Source organism: Podarcis muralis, chromosome 9 (assembly GCF_964188315.1).
Source record: "Podarcis muralis chromosome 9, rPodMur119.hap1.1, whole genome shotgun sequence".
Lineage (NCBI taxonomy): Eukaryota > Metazoa > Chordata > Lepidosauria > Squamata > Lacertidae > Podarcis > Podarcis muralis.
This window is the reverse complement of record NC_135663.1, coordinates 72,923,989-72,939,940: the sequence shown is the minus strand read 5'-3', so window position 1 is coordinate 72,939,940 and position 15,952 is coordinate 72,923,989. Positions and strand designations below refer to the sequence as shown.

General features: G+C 44.2%; 1 protein-coding gene across 8 annotated transcripts in view; it reads right to left on the bottom strand.

The window, feature by feature from the left end:
* The window catches only part of SLIT2 (slit guidance ligand 2), a 221,442-nt gene extending 206,589 nt beyond the window's left edge, over positions 1 to 14,853 (bottom strand). For 2 of the 8 annotated variants that reach the window (XM_077934425.1, XM_077934424.1), the window contains exons 1-3: positions 13,659 to 14,852; positions 10,121 to 10,192; positions 8,885 to 8,956 (exon numbers count right to left, since the gene is read on the bottom strand). In XM_077934425.1, the coding sequence (XP_077790551.1) occupies positions 8,885 to 8,956; positions 10,121 to 10,192; positions 13,659 to 13,840 (326 nt within the window). In that variant the 5' untranslated portion in view covers positions 13,841 to 14,852. Of the gene's footprint in view, positions 1 to 8,884; positions 8,957 to 10,120; positions 10,193 to 13,658 lie in introns of all 8 variants that reach the window. The other 6 variants (XM_077934419.1, XM_077934426.1, XM_077934421.1 and 3 more) reach the window with 4 other exon arrangements.
* Between the last annotated feature and the right edge of the window lie 1,099 nt (positions 14,854 to 15,952).

Below are 15,952 nucleotides of genomic sequence, written 5' to 3'. Positions count from 1 at the left end.
TGTGCTTATGGACTGGGTAAAACAGAGCGCTGTATGGAAACTGGTTTTCAGGTCTTGTAATGGAATAGCGCACACAAGAATTCAAATACTGGGAAGTCAAAATATATTGAGGGCAAAATTTGTGTTAAATCTTTTCTTCCAAGACACCAGAGCAGGAAGCGTCAAACTGGACACATGACAGAGTTATAGCTGCTCAATATTTGACCTTGCTGAATTACACCAGCAACAGCTGCCTCCTAGTGCCAAACCACATCCTTGCAGTTATACTTGAAAATGGAACAAGCACATGTTGCACAACAGCATCTGATCCAGAGTCTAGCCTAAGGGTTGGAAACCTAACTCTGTGCAGTGAAGCCATTTAGACAAGGGAGGATACTAAACAGGAAACAGGTTTGCAATCTCTTGCATATTTATTACAAGAAATAAAAAAAACTTTACGGGTGGTTTTTGAACAGATAAAAGAATTGAGCAGGTGCATCTGCAAAAGGAAATGTAGGTTTTGTAGGAGCAAAATCCTGCACTCCAGCAAGCGTAGAGAATCTAGGGCTCTCCATAAATTGCTGCACTCCAATTCCCATCGTCCCTGGGTCATTGACAGCATTGCGTCAAAACTAGATTTGCCAAACTACTTTGCCACTTACCATTCAAGAAGTATTCCCAAACCAGGATCATAATCTGACAAACCAATAAATGTTTTATAAAGCTGGGTTAAAAGGAGGGAAGTAAGAGGGAACAGGGATGCAGGTGGCGCTGTGGGTTAAACCACAGAGCCTAGGACTTGCTGATCAGAAGGTCGGTGGTTCGAATCCCCGCGACGGGCTGAGCTCCCGTTGCTCGGTCCCTGCTCCTGCCAACCTAGTCTTTCGAAAGCACGTCAAAGTGAAAGTAGATAAATAGGTACCGCTCCGGTGGGAAGGTAAATAGCATTTCTGTGCACTGCTCTGGTTCACCAGAAGCGGATTACTCATGCTGGCCACATGACCCAGAAGCTGTAAGCTGGCTCCCTCGGCCAATAAAGCGAGATGAGCTCTGCAACCCCAGTCTCAGTCATGACTGGACCTAATGGTCAGGGATTCCTTTACCTTTAAGAGGGAGCAAACACATAGAGAGGGATGAAGAAATGTTTAGGATTGGCAAACATTGGCAAACATGGCATCTGAATGCCTGCAAAGCCATTGCATGACAGCAATTCCTAGTGTTGAGGACAATCTCAGAATGACCACAGAATGCAAAGTGAGATTACACAGATTAAAACAAAGTTTGCTCTCAATGGCTTGATCTCAGCATGTATAACAGTAAGCCAAGTGCCTGACATGTTATCAGAGGTCACTGCAATTTACATGCGCCCCTTCCAAAAGCACAGTCTGATTTAATGACTGAACATGCCACTTGTATTATTTACACCCCCGTTTCATTTACTTGCGAGAGATAAAGGATCCTCTGCTGTCGATTTGTGAACTGTATTAAAAATGACCAAGAGTGTGATCATTGCCTCATCTCAACACCTGCTGAGTGTGATGAAACTGCTACTAAATCCCCTCATGTCAGTGAAGCAAAATGATATGTCTTGTATAGTTAATCTGGTGGTGGCATTAAAAAAAAATTGTATTCCATCAGTTCCTTCCACCAGCATAATCCTCATAATGGCAAGACACTGCCAGTATAAAGTAGCACTGAAGTGCAATAATGGAGGACATCATCTGAGAACAGGACTCCTATTACCTCCATAGTCAATTGGAGTAAAACAACCTTATATCCAAGCAAGGGAACGTCACTCCCATCTCAATGTCAGGAGGTCCTACACACAAGTAGGAATCCTGCAGAGACACATGCCCAACTGGCATGCTCTCTCCCTCCTGGTTGGTTAGGAGACTCCAAGTCTTTCTCCAGCACAAACATCACAGCAAGTGATGCCTTGCAGGCATCAGCACACTTCAGGATCAGCAGAGTATTGGCAGTCAGCATAACAGACTCAGTAGCGCAGCATTTTGCCTAAACTACTTTATTTACATAAAATACGCTCGGAGCATTCTAACTGAGCTCCTTCCTCGTCAGCATCAAACAGCAAAGAGAAAGAGACAAAGGAACAAACGTCCTACATCACGGAAATACAGTAATACAAACATCCTGTCTCCGTCACTTCCCACTATGTGGAATGAAAACATACACCGTCATGTGATATAAACAATTCCATGACTGCAGCACGGGGAATGAATCCTAACACTCAACACTCCAACTGCTGCAACTGGGCCTACAAGAACAAGGCACCCTCACAGGTAAGAAGAGTTGGGGGCCACCTGGGAGGAAGAGGGGAAACCTCTAAAAACATCAGAGATCAAAAAGCATTAAGATGTGCAGAGTAGTCATCCATAGCCACAGAACATCGTTGTCTGCCTCTCTAATGCAATATGGTGACATTATACAGTGGTACCTCACAAGACGAATGCCTCGCAAGACGGAAAACTCGCAAGACGAAAGGGTTTTTTGTTTTTTGAGCTGCTTCGCAAGACGATTTTCCCTATGGGCTTGCTTCGCAAGACGGAAACGTCTTGCAAGTTTGTTTCCTTTTTCTTAACACCGTTAATACAGTTGCGACTTGACTTCAAGGAGCAACTCATAGCACGCGGTGTGGTAGCCTTTTTTGAGGTTTTTGAAGACTTTGGTGATTTTTGAAGCTTTTCCAAAACTTTTCCGACACCGTGCTTCGCAAGACGAAAAAAATCGCAAGACGACAAAACTCGCGGAACGAATTAATTTCGTCTTGCGAGGCACCACTGTATGTACTAACCTAAACATCACCACCACACCGAGACACACAACAGCAACAGCATAAATGAGGAACAGGGTAAGCATGCAGCTTGAAGTCGCACTGGGACACCCCCATCCCACCCCCAAACCCTGCTGAGTTCTCCCATATACTGGGAAAGGCGACAAGGAGCACAGACAACTTTATTAACACAAAAAGCCTACACTCTACATACTGCTCATGATGCCAATTACATGTGACATATTCTTCCATTCAGGATCAGAGGAGGGGCAGCAAAATCAGTAACTAAAAGCAGTTCTGGTGCAATTCCCTGCGGTGGATGGAGAAGCACTATCTCAATGACACTGCCACCGCCCCCAACAGATGACACCCCAAATACACACATCAGGCGCCCCCAACTATACACAGTCCCACACAAAGAGCAGGGAGCCTGAATGAGGCATGCGGACTTGAAAGAGCATCTATAGCCATTGTGCCTTCTCTCAAATTACAGAGTTAATGAACACTCAGTCACAGGTTATGTATGCAGCTGCTACCCACCGTTTATCACTATCCCCCTGTCTCTCTGCTCTCCACAGCAACCAGGCAGACTTCAAATACTCAGAAGCAAGGGGTTGCCTCTTCTACTCGTCCCTGCTACTAGTGCACCTGCAAGGAGACTAGGAGAGGCCAAATAGCTCGTTGTCCCAATTACAGTAGGGATGAGTCCAGCAGCTGCCATTGGCGGGGGGGGGGAGCATTGGTCAATAGGTAAGGCATGCTAGCAAATATCTAGCAGATATTGGCATTCATATAAATTAACATGGGGGTGGCATGATTGGACAAGATGAATTGGGCTGGACAATATGAAAGGCAACCTGGGTGTGAACAAGCCCTACAACCACCTGAGAGATGTATTAGTCCATGTGTCAGTTACTCTTGCTTGTTAGCTGTTGGCAATTTGGGGAGGGGGGGTTTCTTCTTTCTTGTGGGAACCTGTGGTTAGGAATTTAACCTGGATCTTTTGTACGCCAAACCAGTGCTGTAACACTGCACTCGTGCCCCACAAATGCCCCAATCAGTACTGGTGCGTATCATTGGAAGCCCAAGATCTTACACGTGGGACTGAGGAGAGATGGAAAGAGAAATGTGACAAGTTAGGTCCTGTGTATGGATTGTTCTGTGGCTGTGCAATTAAATTGTTGCTCACTGGGGCAGAAGTCTTTTACTCTCCCCTTCTCAATCTGAAGTTGTCACTTACAAAATACAAATCAATTTTGCCTTGCGAAAGCCACATTTCTATCTTTTGGATGAGAACGGAACCCACATCTCTAGTCCTACTGCAATCCATAACACTAAAAAGGTTGCTCCACTTTGTTATAGGTATAGGTAAAGATAAAGGACCCCTGGATGGTTGAGTCCTCGCTTTCAGGCTGAGGAAGCCAGTGTTTGTTCACAGAAAGCTTTCTGGGTCATGTGGCCAGCATGATTAAACCACTTCTGGTGCAACGGGATACCGTGACAGAAACCAGTGCACAGAAACTCTATTTACCTTCCCACCACAGTGGTACCTATTTATCTACTTGCACTGGTGTGCTTTCAAACTGCTAGGTTGGCAGTAGCTGGGATACAGCAATGGTAGCTCACCGCATCGTGGGGATTTGAACCGCCAACCTTATGATCAGCAAGCCCAAGAGGCTCAGAGATTTAGACCACAGTGCCACCCGCCAATCAGTCACTGAAGGAGAGGGTGGTCCTGGAGATATCATCTTATCAGGAATCTGTCCATACAATATAGGAATCAGGCTCCTACTGTGGGTGCACCTAACTGTTGTCATTCCTTCCCGTTACACATACAACAGCCTTTATTGTCTTTTCAGCACCCACTGAAGACGTTCCCTATTTCAACAAGCCATTTAAGTGGAGATCTTTATTTCTTTATGTTGGATTTTTATACATGGAATTGTTTTTACTGCGAATTTGATTTGAGATGACTAAATGGAATCTAATAGACTCGTTCTTGTAGCATGCTGTAAAAAAACCTGTTTTGCTCACCCAGGCACTGCTGTTTTCTGCAGTACAGTATTCAAAATGATTTCTATTTGGACTCTTAAGTGCCAACCCTTATCTCGAGGGGCGGGGTGTGGTTACAAATTAGTACCAAATGCAGGCCTTTTACCCTTTTAACTATGGAGATAGCTAGCTGTTGCGACAGGAACGGCTTTCTCCCCAGCCCCCCTTCTCCAGGCCCTTCCCTGTCAAAGGGTTATTTTCTGGCTACGGCATTTGGACTTCTGGGAAATTTGAACTCCTGCCTTAGGGGAGCCCTGCAGCTGTCAGTTGCTGTCCTCCTACCCCCTGGATGGCACTGTGGACTCTTTCCGAGCTTGTATACTGTATACCAGGAGAGGGTGCAGAATGCGATCTAACATGACATTCCTATAATGTCGCTTGGTGTCTTCTGTTCCTCCTACGTTATCAACAATCACCTCAATGACTGGTGAGGAAGAGCAGAGTTGCTAGAGATATTATGGGTTTTTCAAAGGTGGATTTGTCCATAGGGATATTCTTTGCTTAATGCAAACATGGGGTGAGGGTGAACCAGGGGTGGAGAGCCATTTTGGCTCCCCGGGCCAGATCTTTATCAGCAGATCCTTATCTGGATCAGCCTCATGGGCCAAATTTGACATCTAGGTGGGGCGACTCACCTGTCAATCACAACTTTCCTAGTTTCCTGCTCCTTTCTTTCAGTTTCCAAATCTTGGAAGCTTGGAAGTAGGGGAGACTTGAAAAGGCTTTAAGACAGCACCCACAGCCCTTTCCAGTTGTAACACAGGTGTGGAAGTTGCCTTAAAACACTTATCAAAAGCAGCTTCTCATGCAAGTGGTGGCAGAGGGAAGCGTAGCGGAAGACTCTTCTCTCCCCCCTTCTGCTGCCCCTTATGATGCCACCAGTGATCAGATGAGAATGGTTTGGTGGAAATGACCTCATGAACCAAACTGGACACCCTAGCAGGTTGAGGTCACCCATAGGCAGGAAGTTCCCTGCCCTTGGGACAAGCACAGGCATGTGTTACATCGATGAAATTGCAGAGCTACGAAAACTACGGTATCAGTCTGCCAGACTGTGTGTCACAACAGAAAGCAAGGATTAATCTAGAAACTGTATGGTGGTTAAATAGCAATCAAAATCACAGAACACGACCCAGCCAGCAGCCTTGATGGGTTTTGCATTCACTATATGGTAACCACTTAATACATCAAAAAGACTGCCACAGCAATGTAGTTTGTTTGATATTTAAATATCATGCATGTTAACCAAGTCCCTGCTGCGCCATGTACATAAAGGAAATATTTGAAGAGAGTTATCAGTGAATTTCCTGGGAAATACGTTTGAATTCCAAAATCTCAAAGGGATGAATTGGCTCAAGACAACATCATCTATCTCTCAGGTGGATGTGGTAATTGTCAACAAAATGAATCTTCATATTTTCCTCACAGATATTGAACACTTGCTCATAGCCCAGCAGCTGAGATGATTTCAAAGGATTCTGGCTCCAAATTCCTTCTACTCCAAAACATGTGATTTGAGCCTTGAACAGAGCAGAAAACTGTGACACTATTACCATAATGTGGGTGGAAACAAAAACCTTAAACAACTTAGAAGACGAATTCTGATTTTTGAACAAGTTCCAATACATTTTAACCACATGACTGTTATTTGTTTCCACAAAAAAGCAGTGGTTTTCAACAAATATACAATTACTTGTTTCAACTAATTAACCAAAATGCAAGGTATCCCCTAAGCATCGAACTATATACAGTCACATGTAAAAGAGGAAAAGGAAAGGGTGAAATTAAGTGCACAAGAGATTTGTGTGCCGAAACCCTACTGCTTTATCCTTGATGGGCTTGCGTGTAGTATTGGAGCCCAGCTAGAGAAAAACTGAGCCAGGTGGAGAGAGGGGTGTCAGCGCTTCCACCTTTGGAGTTCTTTTGTAGTTTCCAATTAAATCAGTGTTTCCCAAACTTGGGTCTCCAGCTATTTTTGGACTACAACTCCCATCATCCCTACCTAGCAGGACCAGTGGTCAGGGATGATGGGAACTGTAGTCCAAAACAGATGGAGACCCAAGTTTGGGAAACACTGAATTAAACCTTTGAATGTGACATGGGTAGAGCTGTGCTTAAAAGGTGTTAAGTCTGCCATCACTATTACCAGGTACAACTTTGCTGGGGGGGGGCGTTCTTCAGAGGTACAGTATTCACATTTGAAATATATATGGGATTATACCCGGTGCTAGTGATACTCAAAGCACATTGAAATTCATGAGCATGACTAAATTCAGCCTGCTAATTCCAAGAGATCTGCTCTGAGTAAAAACTTAGTTGGCTAATTCAGTTTCATAAAAGGGTTAGGGATTTAGGCCACAATCCACATACCTCAATAACATTCTGAGGATGAAATTAGCCATAATGTGCTGACAAGTTATGTTCACGCCAATATATTACGAGCACCTTCCACCAGTATGTGATCCGGGACTTAACAGTTCATCAAGCATATAATTGTTGATCTTGGACAAACACTTAGGAAATAATTTTCTGTAAACTAATTTCCAGAAATAAAAACTGGCAATAGTATGTGTGCATAAATTGCATATCACTCTCTATTTACAGAAACACAATGATTTTTTAAAAAGGGATATTGCTAGTATTTTTTAGAAAAACTTCAACTAGCAGCAGACCTGGGCAAACTTCAACTCCTATGCTCAAACACAAACCACTTCACCAGTGCACGCCCCTTCCCTATTTTTCTGATTCCATATTATCAATAAAAAGCTTTTGCAAGCTACGGTATCAATGCAAAACACGGCCTAGCAAAAACAAGCAAAAATGTTCCTTTTCCAAAACAAATTTATGCCATATTTCAAAACTGTATAGAACCGTCACCATTCGAGAAAATCTGCACTGGCATATTGTTAAAGCATGCAAGACTCAGATACTCTCTTCCCATCCCAGTTAAAACAGAAAGTTAGTCTGCTGTTTTTCAAGATTTTAAACTGTCTGACTTTCCAGTGATGTCCTGAAAACATCCTTGCTACACAGAGGGAATGGCAAGAAGGGTGGAGAAAGGCAGATGCAGTTGTTACATTCTGTTGTTGTTTTTTTAAAAAGAAAAACACAAGATAGCCCCAGAGAACTAAAAACAGTGTTCATAAAAACAGTATAGTTCAGAGAGTGCCTTGTTCCCTATAAGCAATGAACAATCCTATGCAAGTGCTAAACAGTACAGAAGAATGCAACATACATGAACTCATGTCCCAAATTGAATTACTGCAGACTTGAGTGCTGTCAAAATGCAATACAGTATACACACAACAGAAATGTAGCTTTCAAAGAAACTGCATAGGTGGAATGAGAGAGCAACTAACTAGCCTTTATCGTTCAACAGGATGGCCTTTCAAGTCTCCAAATACTTTATTACAGTACTATAAACACAGGCTGATATGGGTGGTATTCAATACTGGTCCTACTTGAAGCAGACCCATAGAAGTAAATGGAAATAATTCCATTCATTTCACTGTGTCTACTCTGAGTAGTACTTAGTAGAATGCAGCCCATTTTTCTATTTACATTCTTAGATCCAGTCAAACACTTCGCAATTTTCTGTACAGTGCATTAAATTTTAGAGCATTTTACAACTGATTTTCTCCCTTACACAAATGTTTTGCTTTCCCACAACACAGTATACAACGTACAGGAAACCAAATGCTTTAAATTGTATTCTTAGTGAAGGAGCAAGTTTTATCATCATTAGGTTGTACCAAGTTAGGGGTTGTAATTCATTGCCTCCAGAAAATTTGTTTAAGTCCCTAGAACTCTTCACATTAGATTGCAAATGAATCTTGTCTTTCAAAAAATGAAAATTACATTTCAGTTTCCCCCTCTTTCCCACATGGAATTGTTCCCTCTATTCTACAAGAATCTACGGCTACATTTGATTCTGTCCAATAAGAATTCCAAGAGGGCGAACAAATCCCAGTAGTTTAACTCAAAGTAGAAACAGGGAGGGCAGTGGGGGGGGGGAATTACAACAACTTGCTTTGTGGTATTTAAAATCAATAAAAAGTTACTTACAGTCTCTCCAGTTCTTTCAGGTCCTGGAATGCTCCTCTCTCAATTGTACTAATCTTGTTTTCCATGAGTTGACTGAAAGGCAGAGTATGAGTTTTAAAACAGCTAGTAATCAAGCGATGATTAACACCTGTTATTACAGCACTTTAGCAATGGGGAAACTTGCAATCGGCTCCTCTTTATTAACTTCACAATTCTCACTCTATTCTTAGACTTCCCATCCAATTTAATGTGTTTAAGACTTGTCACCTTAAACTCCACTATGAGTTTTTTTTCCCCAAGGAAGAGAGAAAATACCCTCTCCGGTTTTTCAGAGACCTTAAACCTGCTCAAGAACTTGAAGGGTCAAAGGTGATAAAAATATATGCCTTGCTTAAGGAAAAAGTCAAAGCTGCTGCTCAATTACAGAATGTTAAAAAACATGTACATGATGTATAAAAGTTTCTTTTTTTAAAAAAAGAAATGAAAGCTACACTTTACAATTATAAATCAAGTTGTTTTCAACTGAAAAAGAGTTAAATGTGATTTTTTTCCCCCACAAAAGGAAAAGTTTGCAACTTTTCATCTTTAGGATGAAATATCAAAACCAATCTAATGGTTTGCAATTATTCCCTAATTTAAAACAATTTTGTTACTAGCGTGTCTCAAAGAAGATTTTGTCTTCACTGAAAGAGCAGTCATTACTGTATAGTGATTTTTTTAAATCTACATGCCCTGAGAAGGACTTATGAGTTATTAAGTAAGCAGGCTTTATATATGGTAAAACTATTTAAAAGTTTGTATCAGTTTTCGCAGAATTTGTTGTAAAAGCAAGTTGCATTGATAGCTTCTCTTTCCTGAATTTCCCTTTACTGCTAACTAGAATAACTTCTGACAATCCTAAACTCAAAGTGCATTCAAACAAATTAATTCAGTTAGCCTTTAAAAAACAGATATTTCTCTTTACAGCTTGCTAAAAAGCATTTCGTTTTCAGAAAGTCAATAATTTGCTGTATTTATAGAGTCAAGGAAAAGAATAAAATCACAAGTGGCTACAATACAAAATTGCTACTGTGGCAGTCTTCCAAATTTTTATGTCATCTCCCAACTGTTTTTTCTCATACAGTGTAAGTTTGGTTGTCGTCGTTTTAGAGGTTAAGTAAAGAATTAGCCTTGTTGATAAAATAAGTCATTTTCCACAGAACTGCACATCTGCAGCATACAATAGTAACGGATAAAATACAACAAAAGGCAACTTACAGAACTCGAAGGTGTCTTAGGCCAGCAAAATCAGTCTTTGTGATCCTTGTGATATTATTCCCATTAAGATCCCTAAGAAGAAGTAGTAGTAAAATTAAAACATTCCAGAACTGGTGGCTATTTATTAAAATCTAATAAACAATAAGAATTTGCAACAAAGAGTTTGAGGATTAGTATCTAACTGTAGGTTGGTGCAAATTCCTGAAAAGTTTATGTAAAAGTAATTCTCCTTTAGCAGATTTCATTTGCACTTGTTTTAATTTCCAGTTTACTGAAAAAGCATTTGGATATATTGTTTCTAGACTGTTCCTATCATGAAATAGTGAGATTTGTGGTGTGCCATTCACAAATTTGACTTTCTCGCGATAGGAACAGTTATGATTAATGACTGCTACCACTGCCTCCGGACAAGTTCGTTCGCTGTTTTTAATGGATGAATGAGAGAAACACAGATGAAATCAAAACGTGTTTACTTAATGATATGCTTAGTATGTTACTTCCTGGACCTACAGAGAACAGGGGAGAAATCATTGGCCCACTTCTTCAGTCAGGTACTCAGAGACAACCCCTGAAGACCATGACAGAGTCTGCAACAGACAGGAACACTGGCATCAAATAGTCAAATGAATGGTGAAGCAAAGAGGAAGTGGACAGTAAACATCTGACAGCTTTCCTGGGGCCCAGGATTTTTCTGGAAGGCATCATCATCTCTGCAACATTCCTAAAAAACTCAGCATTCCTAAAACTTACACAGCCAAGCTTACCCAAGGAAATATTTGTGAACTTACAAACAATGTGATCCAAGGGTTCATCTCTTTTAACCCTATGTCTGGGTTTAAATTTATTTTATTTTTTAAATCTCATTTAGTCCTGTAATCGTAAAAGGTACAACATATTTACAAATAATGGAAAAGCTCGGAATCTCAATTCACTCCAATTTGGTCATGATTAGTTAAGTAAGGGACAGCTATATTTCCATGACTTCTGCTTGGATTCACTACTTGAGAGTAAAGTTATGGAGGAAAAGCTTGATAATGGAAACTAACCTTAAGTCCACATGCATTATATTTGGGGAAGAGATTTAGCACATTCCACTGAAGAAAAGTAGCAGGAATCTCAAGTGATCTACAGATTTTCCCCCACCTGCCCTTAAGACTAATGAGTCACTGATATTTTTCTCTGAGTTTAAAGCAAAAATGCTAATGACTCTCCATTTTTTCTCCCAAAGCTGCTTACATTAATAGCTACAAAGACAATCAGGACGTGTTTTGAAGAACACTCTTAAACCTAACTGATCAGTCAGGAAAGATCATAATAGCTAAGAATGATATGGCAGATTTACTTAAATCTACGAAGTGGGTACTAGGTACCTCTTCAATACTGTACTTTTTGTATCTTTGGAACAATAAACTTCAAGTAGTAAAAGCAATTCTATTTTGAGAAAGCCGGTAACAAGAATCTAACTGTGTGGCAAACAAGTGTCATGTTCCTTTTAGTAGGATCTCTCTGCCTACAGCCCCAAATTATTCAGGAGTCTGTACAAACAATATAAATATTTTGTTGGGGGAAGAATTAAGAATTCCACCTTTGGGGCAAAGGAGTATTGTTAAAAGCAGGATTTCCTAGTAGCAGGTAATCCTCTGTCTTGATTTTTAAAGTGCCTTCTTGAAAAGTCAGAGTAGGTTTCGTAAATTGCTTCTGGGTGCCTCAGGGTAAGAGATTCATAAATGAAATAAATAATAGGTCTGTTTTTGAAAGAAAGAAAAAAAGACTAAGTGAAACAAAGGAGGATTGAAATGGGCTGGTAAAGTTTGTCTTGGTGACTCCACTTGGAGCTGGTGAGATTTCAGGCAGAGGGCTTTGCAAATTACTCTTCCCATTTTAAGTCTCCACTGAAGTTGGCCTGAAGTGTATTCTACAAGCTGTTTTCTACAAGCCATTTCCGCAGATCAGAAGAAAAGGTGTATTTCAAACCGTTTAAAGGGGAGGGGGGAGAAGATAAATATGGAGGGAAGAATGGAAAGGGCCATCTCACACATAGTCTCTTTCTGACCCAAATTAACAGCAGTGTATTTTGCTTATTACTGCTGAGTAAGGGGGGGGGGGAACAAAGCAGTGGAACTAATGGCCTGGTTCGTTCATGTCTCCTTACATTACCCAAACCCCATAATGAGAATTGCAGGAAAGGGAGGGGGGAAGGTAAACTGGGCTTACCAAATCAATAATTAAGAAATAAAGGAATAGCTGGGTATTTGTTCAAGGAACTTGAAGTATTCCGAAATAAGGAGCAGCTAATTTGGGGCTGTGGTGTTCTAAAATAAGATACATTGATCTGTGTGTGCATACGTGTTCTAAGGCAGCAGAGAAAGTGATAAAGGACATCTGGTATTGGTACTACACTAAAAATATATATGAAATAGCGGAAGTCCTAAAGAGATTGGTAACCACCAGCACTAACCACAACACAAGCCATCTGCAACATACATTGATTTTTTTTAAGGGGGGGAGGCCCATAAGGAACTCCGTGTATTGATCGCTGGTGCTGCTTTTTTTGCATTTCTCCTGCTGTTTAATTTGACAGCCTTGCCTTTTAATGGCTGGGTTCTTATTGGTTTACACACTTGTAAGCCACTTTTAGCAACTCCTTTGCAGAGCAGCCAAAGTGGGGTATAGCTTTGTACGCCCATAATAAAGAACTGCATTAAGAACTAAACAAAAGCATACAGTATAAAGGCAGCTCTTCAGAAGGAAATAAAGCTCTGAAACTTCAACTGTGAACTACTCTGAAAGCCTGCTGCTGCGCAAGGTACCTATAACGCAACTATGCACTGGAGAATGGCTGCTTCAAAGCTGGGGGCAGGGGAGGAGTATCGGGAAGCGTGGATTAAATTTAACGATTACTTAGTTAAATATGTTAAGTTAAATTAACAGAAAACAACTTGCAGATACTTGATTGGCTTAGGATTTTATTTATGTTAAACATCGAATTAATATGTTTAATTTCATAATGCGAAGATCTAAGGATGTTAATTTTTAAGTTAAATTTTATAAGAACTGTGATTGGGAAAACCGTTAAAGGGACATGCAATGAAATTCAACCAAGGGGAAGCGAGGAAGTCCCTGAACAATGTTAACAAGTGTAATTTTCAATAAGGCTATGATTTATGTTTGTTTCTCTTATGTGTTTGTTTGTTTATAATGTTGTGAAAACAAATTAAAAAAATTGGGGAGGGAGAATAACAAAGCTGGGGGCAGGGGGAGACTGACGCACCCTAGAAAGGAACCAGGGAAAGTGTTGGGAGAATTGAAAGCACTAATTCCATTTCCACTTAGCTTTGCTTTTTTTAAATGGGGAGGAGGAAATGTCTTCCATCCTCTGGCAACAGCAATGGGTTGCTTGACATGTTGGCTGGATGAGAGGGAAGGGGATGGGAAGGATGTTGGGACCTGGGCACGGGGGGGGGGGCGGGGAGGGGAGGGCGGCAGGTGTGTTTCTGGGGAGGTGGATGGGAAATCCGCAGGGAGGAAGGCGACTTACAGCCTCTCGGTGTTGCGAGGGACGTTCCTGGGGACGCTCCGCAGCGCCAGCCCGTGACAGTCCACGGTGCTCCCGGAACAGGAGCACTGAGCCGGGCAAGGCTGCGGCGCCACCTCGCCCAGGCGGAGCAGCAGCAGCAGCGCGCCCGGGCAGAGCCAAGCCAGCGCCACCAGCAGCTTCATCGTCTCCTCGAGGTCACCGCCGGATCCCCACCGAGAGACGCGGATCCGGCGCTGGGGGGAACCCGATCGCTTCCCCCTTCGGTGGTAGGGATAGAGACCCCCTTAAAAAAATATAAAAAATAAAGCCCTCCTCCTCCTCCTGGTTGCAAGTTGCAAGGTCCCAAGGCAGAATCCAAATCCCCGAGCGAAGTCAGGGCAGGGAGGCGACGTCGAGGCGGATCCCCAGGCAGAGTCCCCCTCCGAAGCAGCGGAGGTGCGAGTCCCGCCGGCGGGTGGGGGGCCGGCCGCCCCTGAGCGAGGCGAAGGCGAGCCCCTCGGAAGTCCGCTGGCGAAGCGAGCGAGCGGACGGACGACGCGCGAGCCCAGCCCCTCTTTCTGGCGCCTCCTGGTCCTTCTCAGCACGGCATGTTGGAATCCCGCTCCGTCCAGGCTTTAGAAGCCCGTCAAGAAGAAGAAGCCGAAGAAGAAGCCGCCGTCGCCGCAGCAGCAGCCGCCGCCGCCCCCAGCCTTGGAGAAAAGCTCGCTCTCCCCGCCGCCGCCGCCTGCGCCGAGCTGCATTGCGACCGCCGGCGAGCCCCTAGAGCGCCAGCGCCGGCTGCATGCTTCGTCCTCGCCGAGAGAGGGACCGAGAGAGAAGCGAAGGCGGGCAGGAGCAGCTCCACACACACACACACCGGCTCCCCCAACGTCGGCGGCGGCGGGCTGCGCTGCACTGAGGAGGATGGACGCCGGTAGAGGTTAAGAATCGCAGGCAAAGAGGCGGGAGGAGGAGGAGGAGGAGGAGGAGACACACGCGCGCGCTCTCTCTCTCCCTCGCACACAACTCAGGCGCTTTCGCTCCCGCCCTTCGCGGACAAGTTCGGGTCGGCGGCGACCGAGAGGTGAGCGCGCAAGCCACCAGGCGAAGCGCAAGGGCGAAGCGGAGCCGCAGCAGCGCGCCCCAGGCTCCTCTTCCACCTCGGCGCCCAGCGGTCGCTCCGCAGCCCGATCCTGTGGCGGAGGCGAGCGCGGAACCGAAGCCCCCTCAGCAGCTCTCCCTCCTGGCGCAGCTCAGGAGCCGGGTGGGAGGGGAAAGGGGCGGGAACGCGCGCCGCCTCCTCCTCGCGCCAGGCGCCCGAAGACAGTGGCGCTTCGCGGCGGCTGCACCTGAGGGGAGAGGTGAGCGGCGGCGGCGGCGGCAAGGGGGCAGCTGCCGCCGCCAAGGGGCGAGGCGGCGCCGGAGGCTGGCTGGATGGCGGTGGCGGGGAAACCAGGTGCTGGGCGCCGGGCCCTCAGGTTTCCCTTCTCCCCAAGCACTTTTTTTCGGGAGCAAGGTCAATAGAGCTGCTGGCTCGCCGTTCACGCGCGCCCACCGCCGCGAGCGCTCAAGGGCGGACGCAGACTTCCCTCAGAAAGTGCGCTTTCCGCAAGGCGCTGCGCGCAACTCCCCTTAAGACGAAGTTTCTCAGGTTTAAACAAGTGTGCATGCCAGGTTTCCAGCCCTTATGAAGGAACATCACTGCCTCCCTCCTGCCATTTTTATGTACTGTGTGCTTTTTTTAAACCCAACTTCGCAGCAGACGCTGGGCACCTCGACGCCAACCCGCGAGTTCTTCTCGCCACGGAAAGTCCGTCGCCCCGCGCGCCCTTTTATACAGCCCTCGAGCCGCGCCTTCCTTGGCCACGCCCCTCTGTCCACAAGGGCCCCTGCTGATTGGCGGTACTATTGGGGGGGGGGAGCCAGGCTGACAAGAGAGGCGCACGGGAAGGGGAAGGGGAGCTGAACTTGCCAGAGAGTGGCAGCATGTGTGACTTTGGTTTTTTTTTTTATAATTTTTTTTATTGATTTTCCAAACACAAAATAAAAACAAAACAATACACAATACATAGACAAACAAACGTATAAACATGTATAATTTCAAAAGCTCTTTTTCATAAACCTTACTTCCCGGACTTCCCCTTACCTCCCCTTTTCTGCATCCCTGTTTTAAAGTTTCTTCAGCAACCCCTCACTTCAATTAACTAATTACTCATTTTCTCTTTTTTTTTTGCCTTCTTCTCTTACTTACTCACTTACAGCTGTAATTCTATATTTTCCTTTCCCTTGACATTTTAGCACTCATTAATTTTACA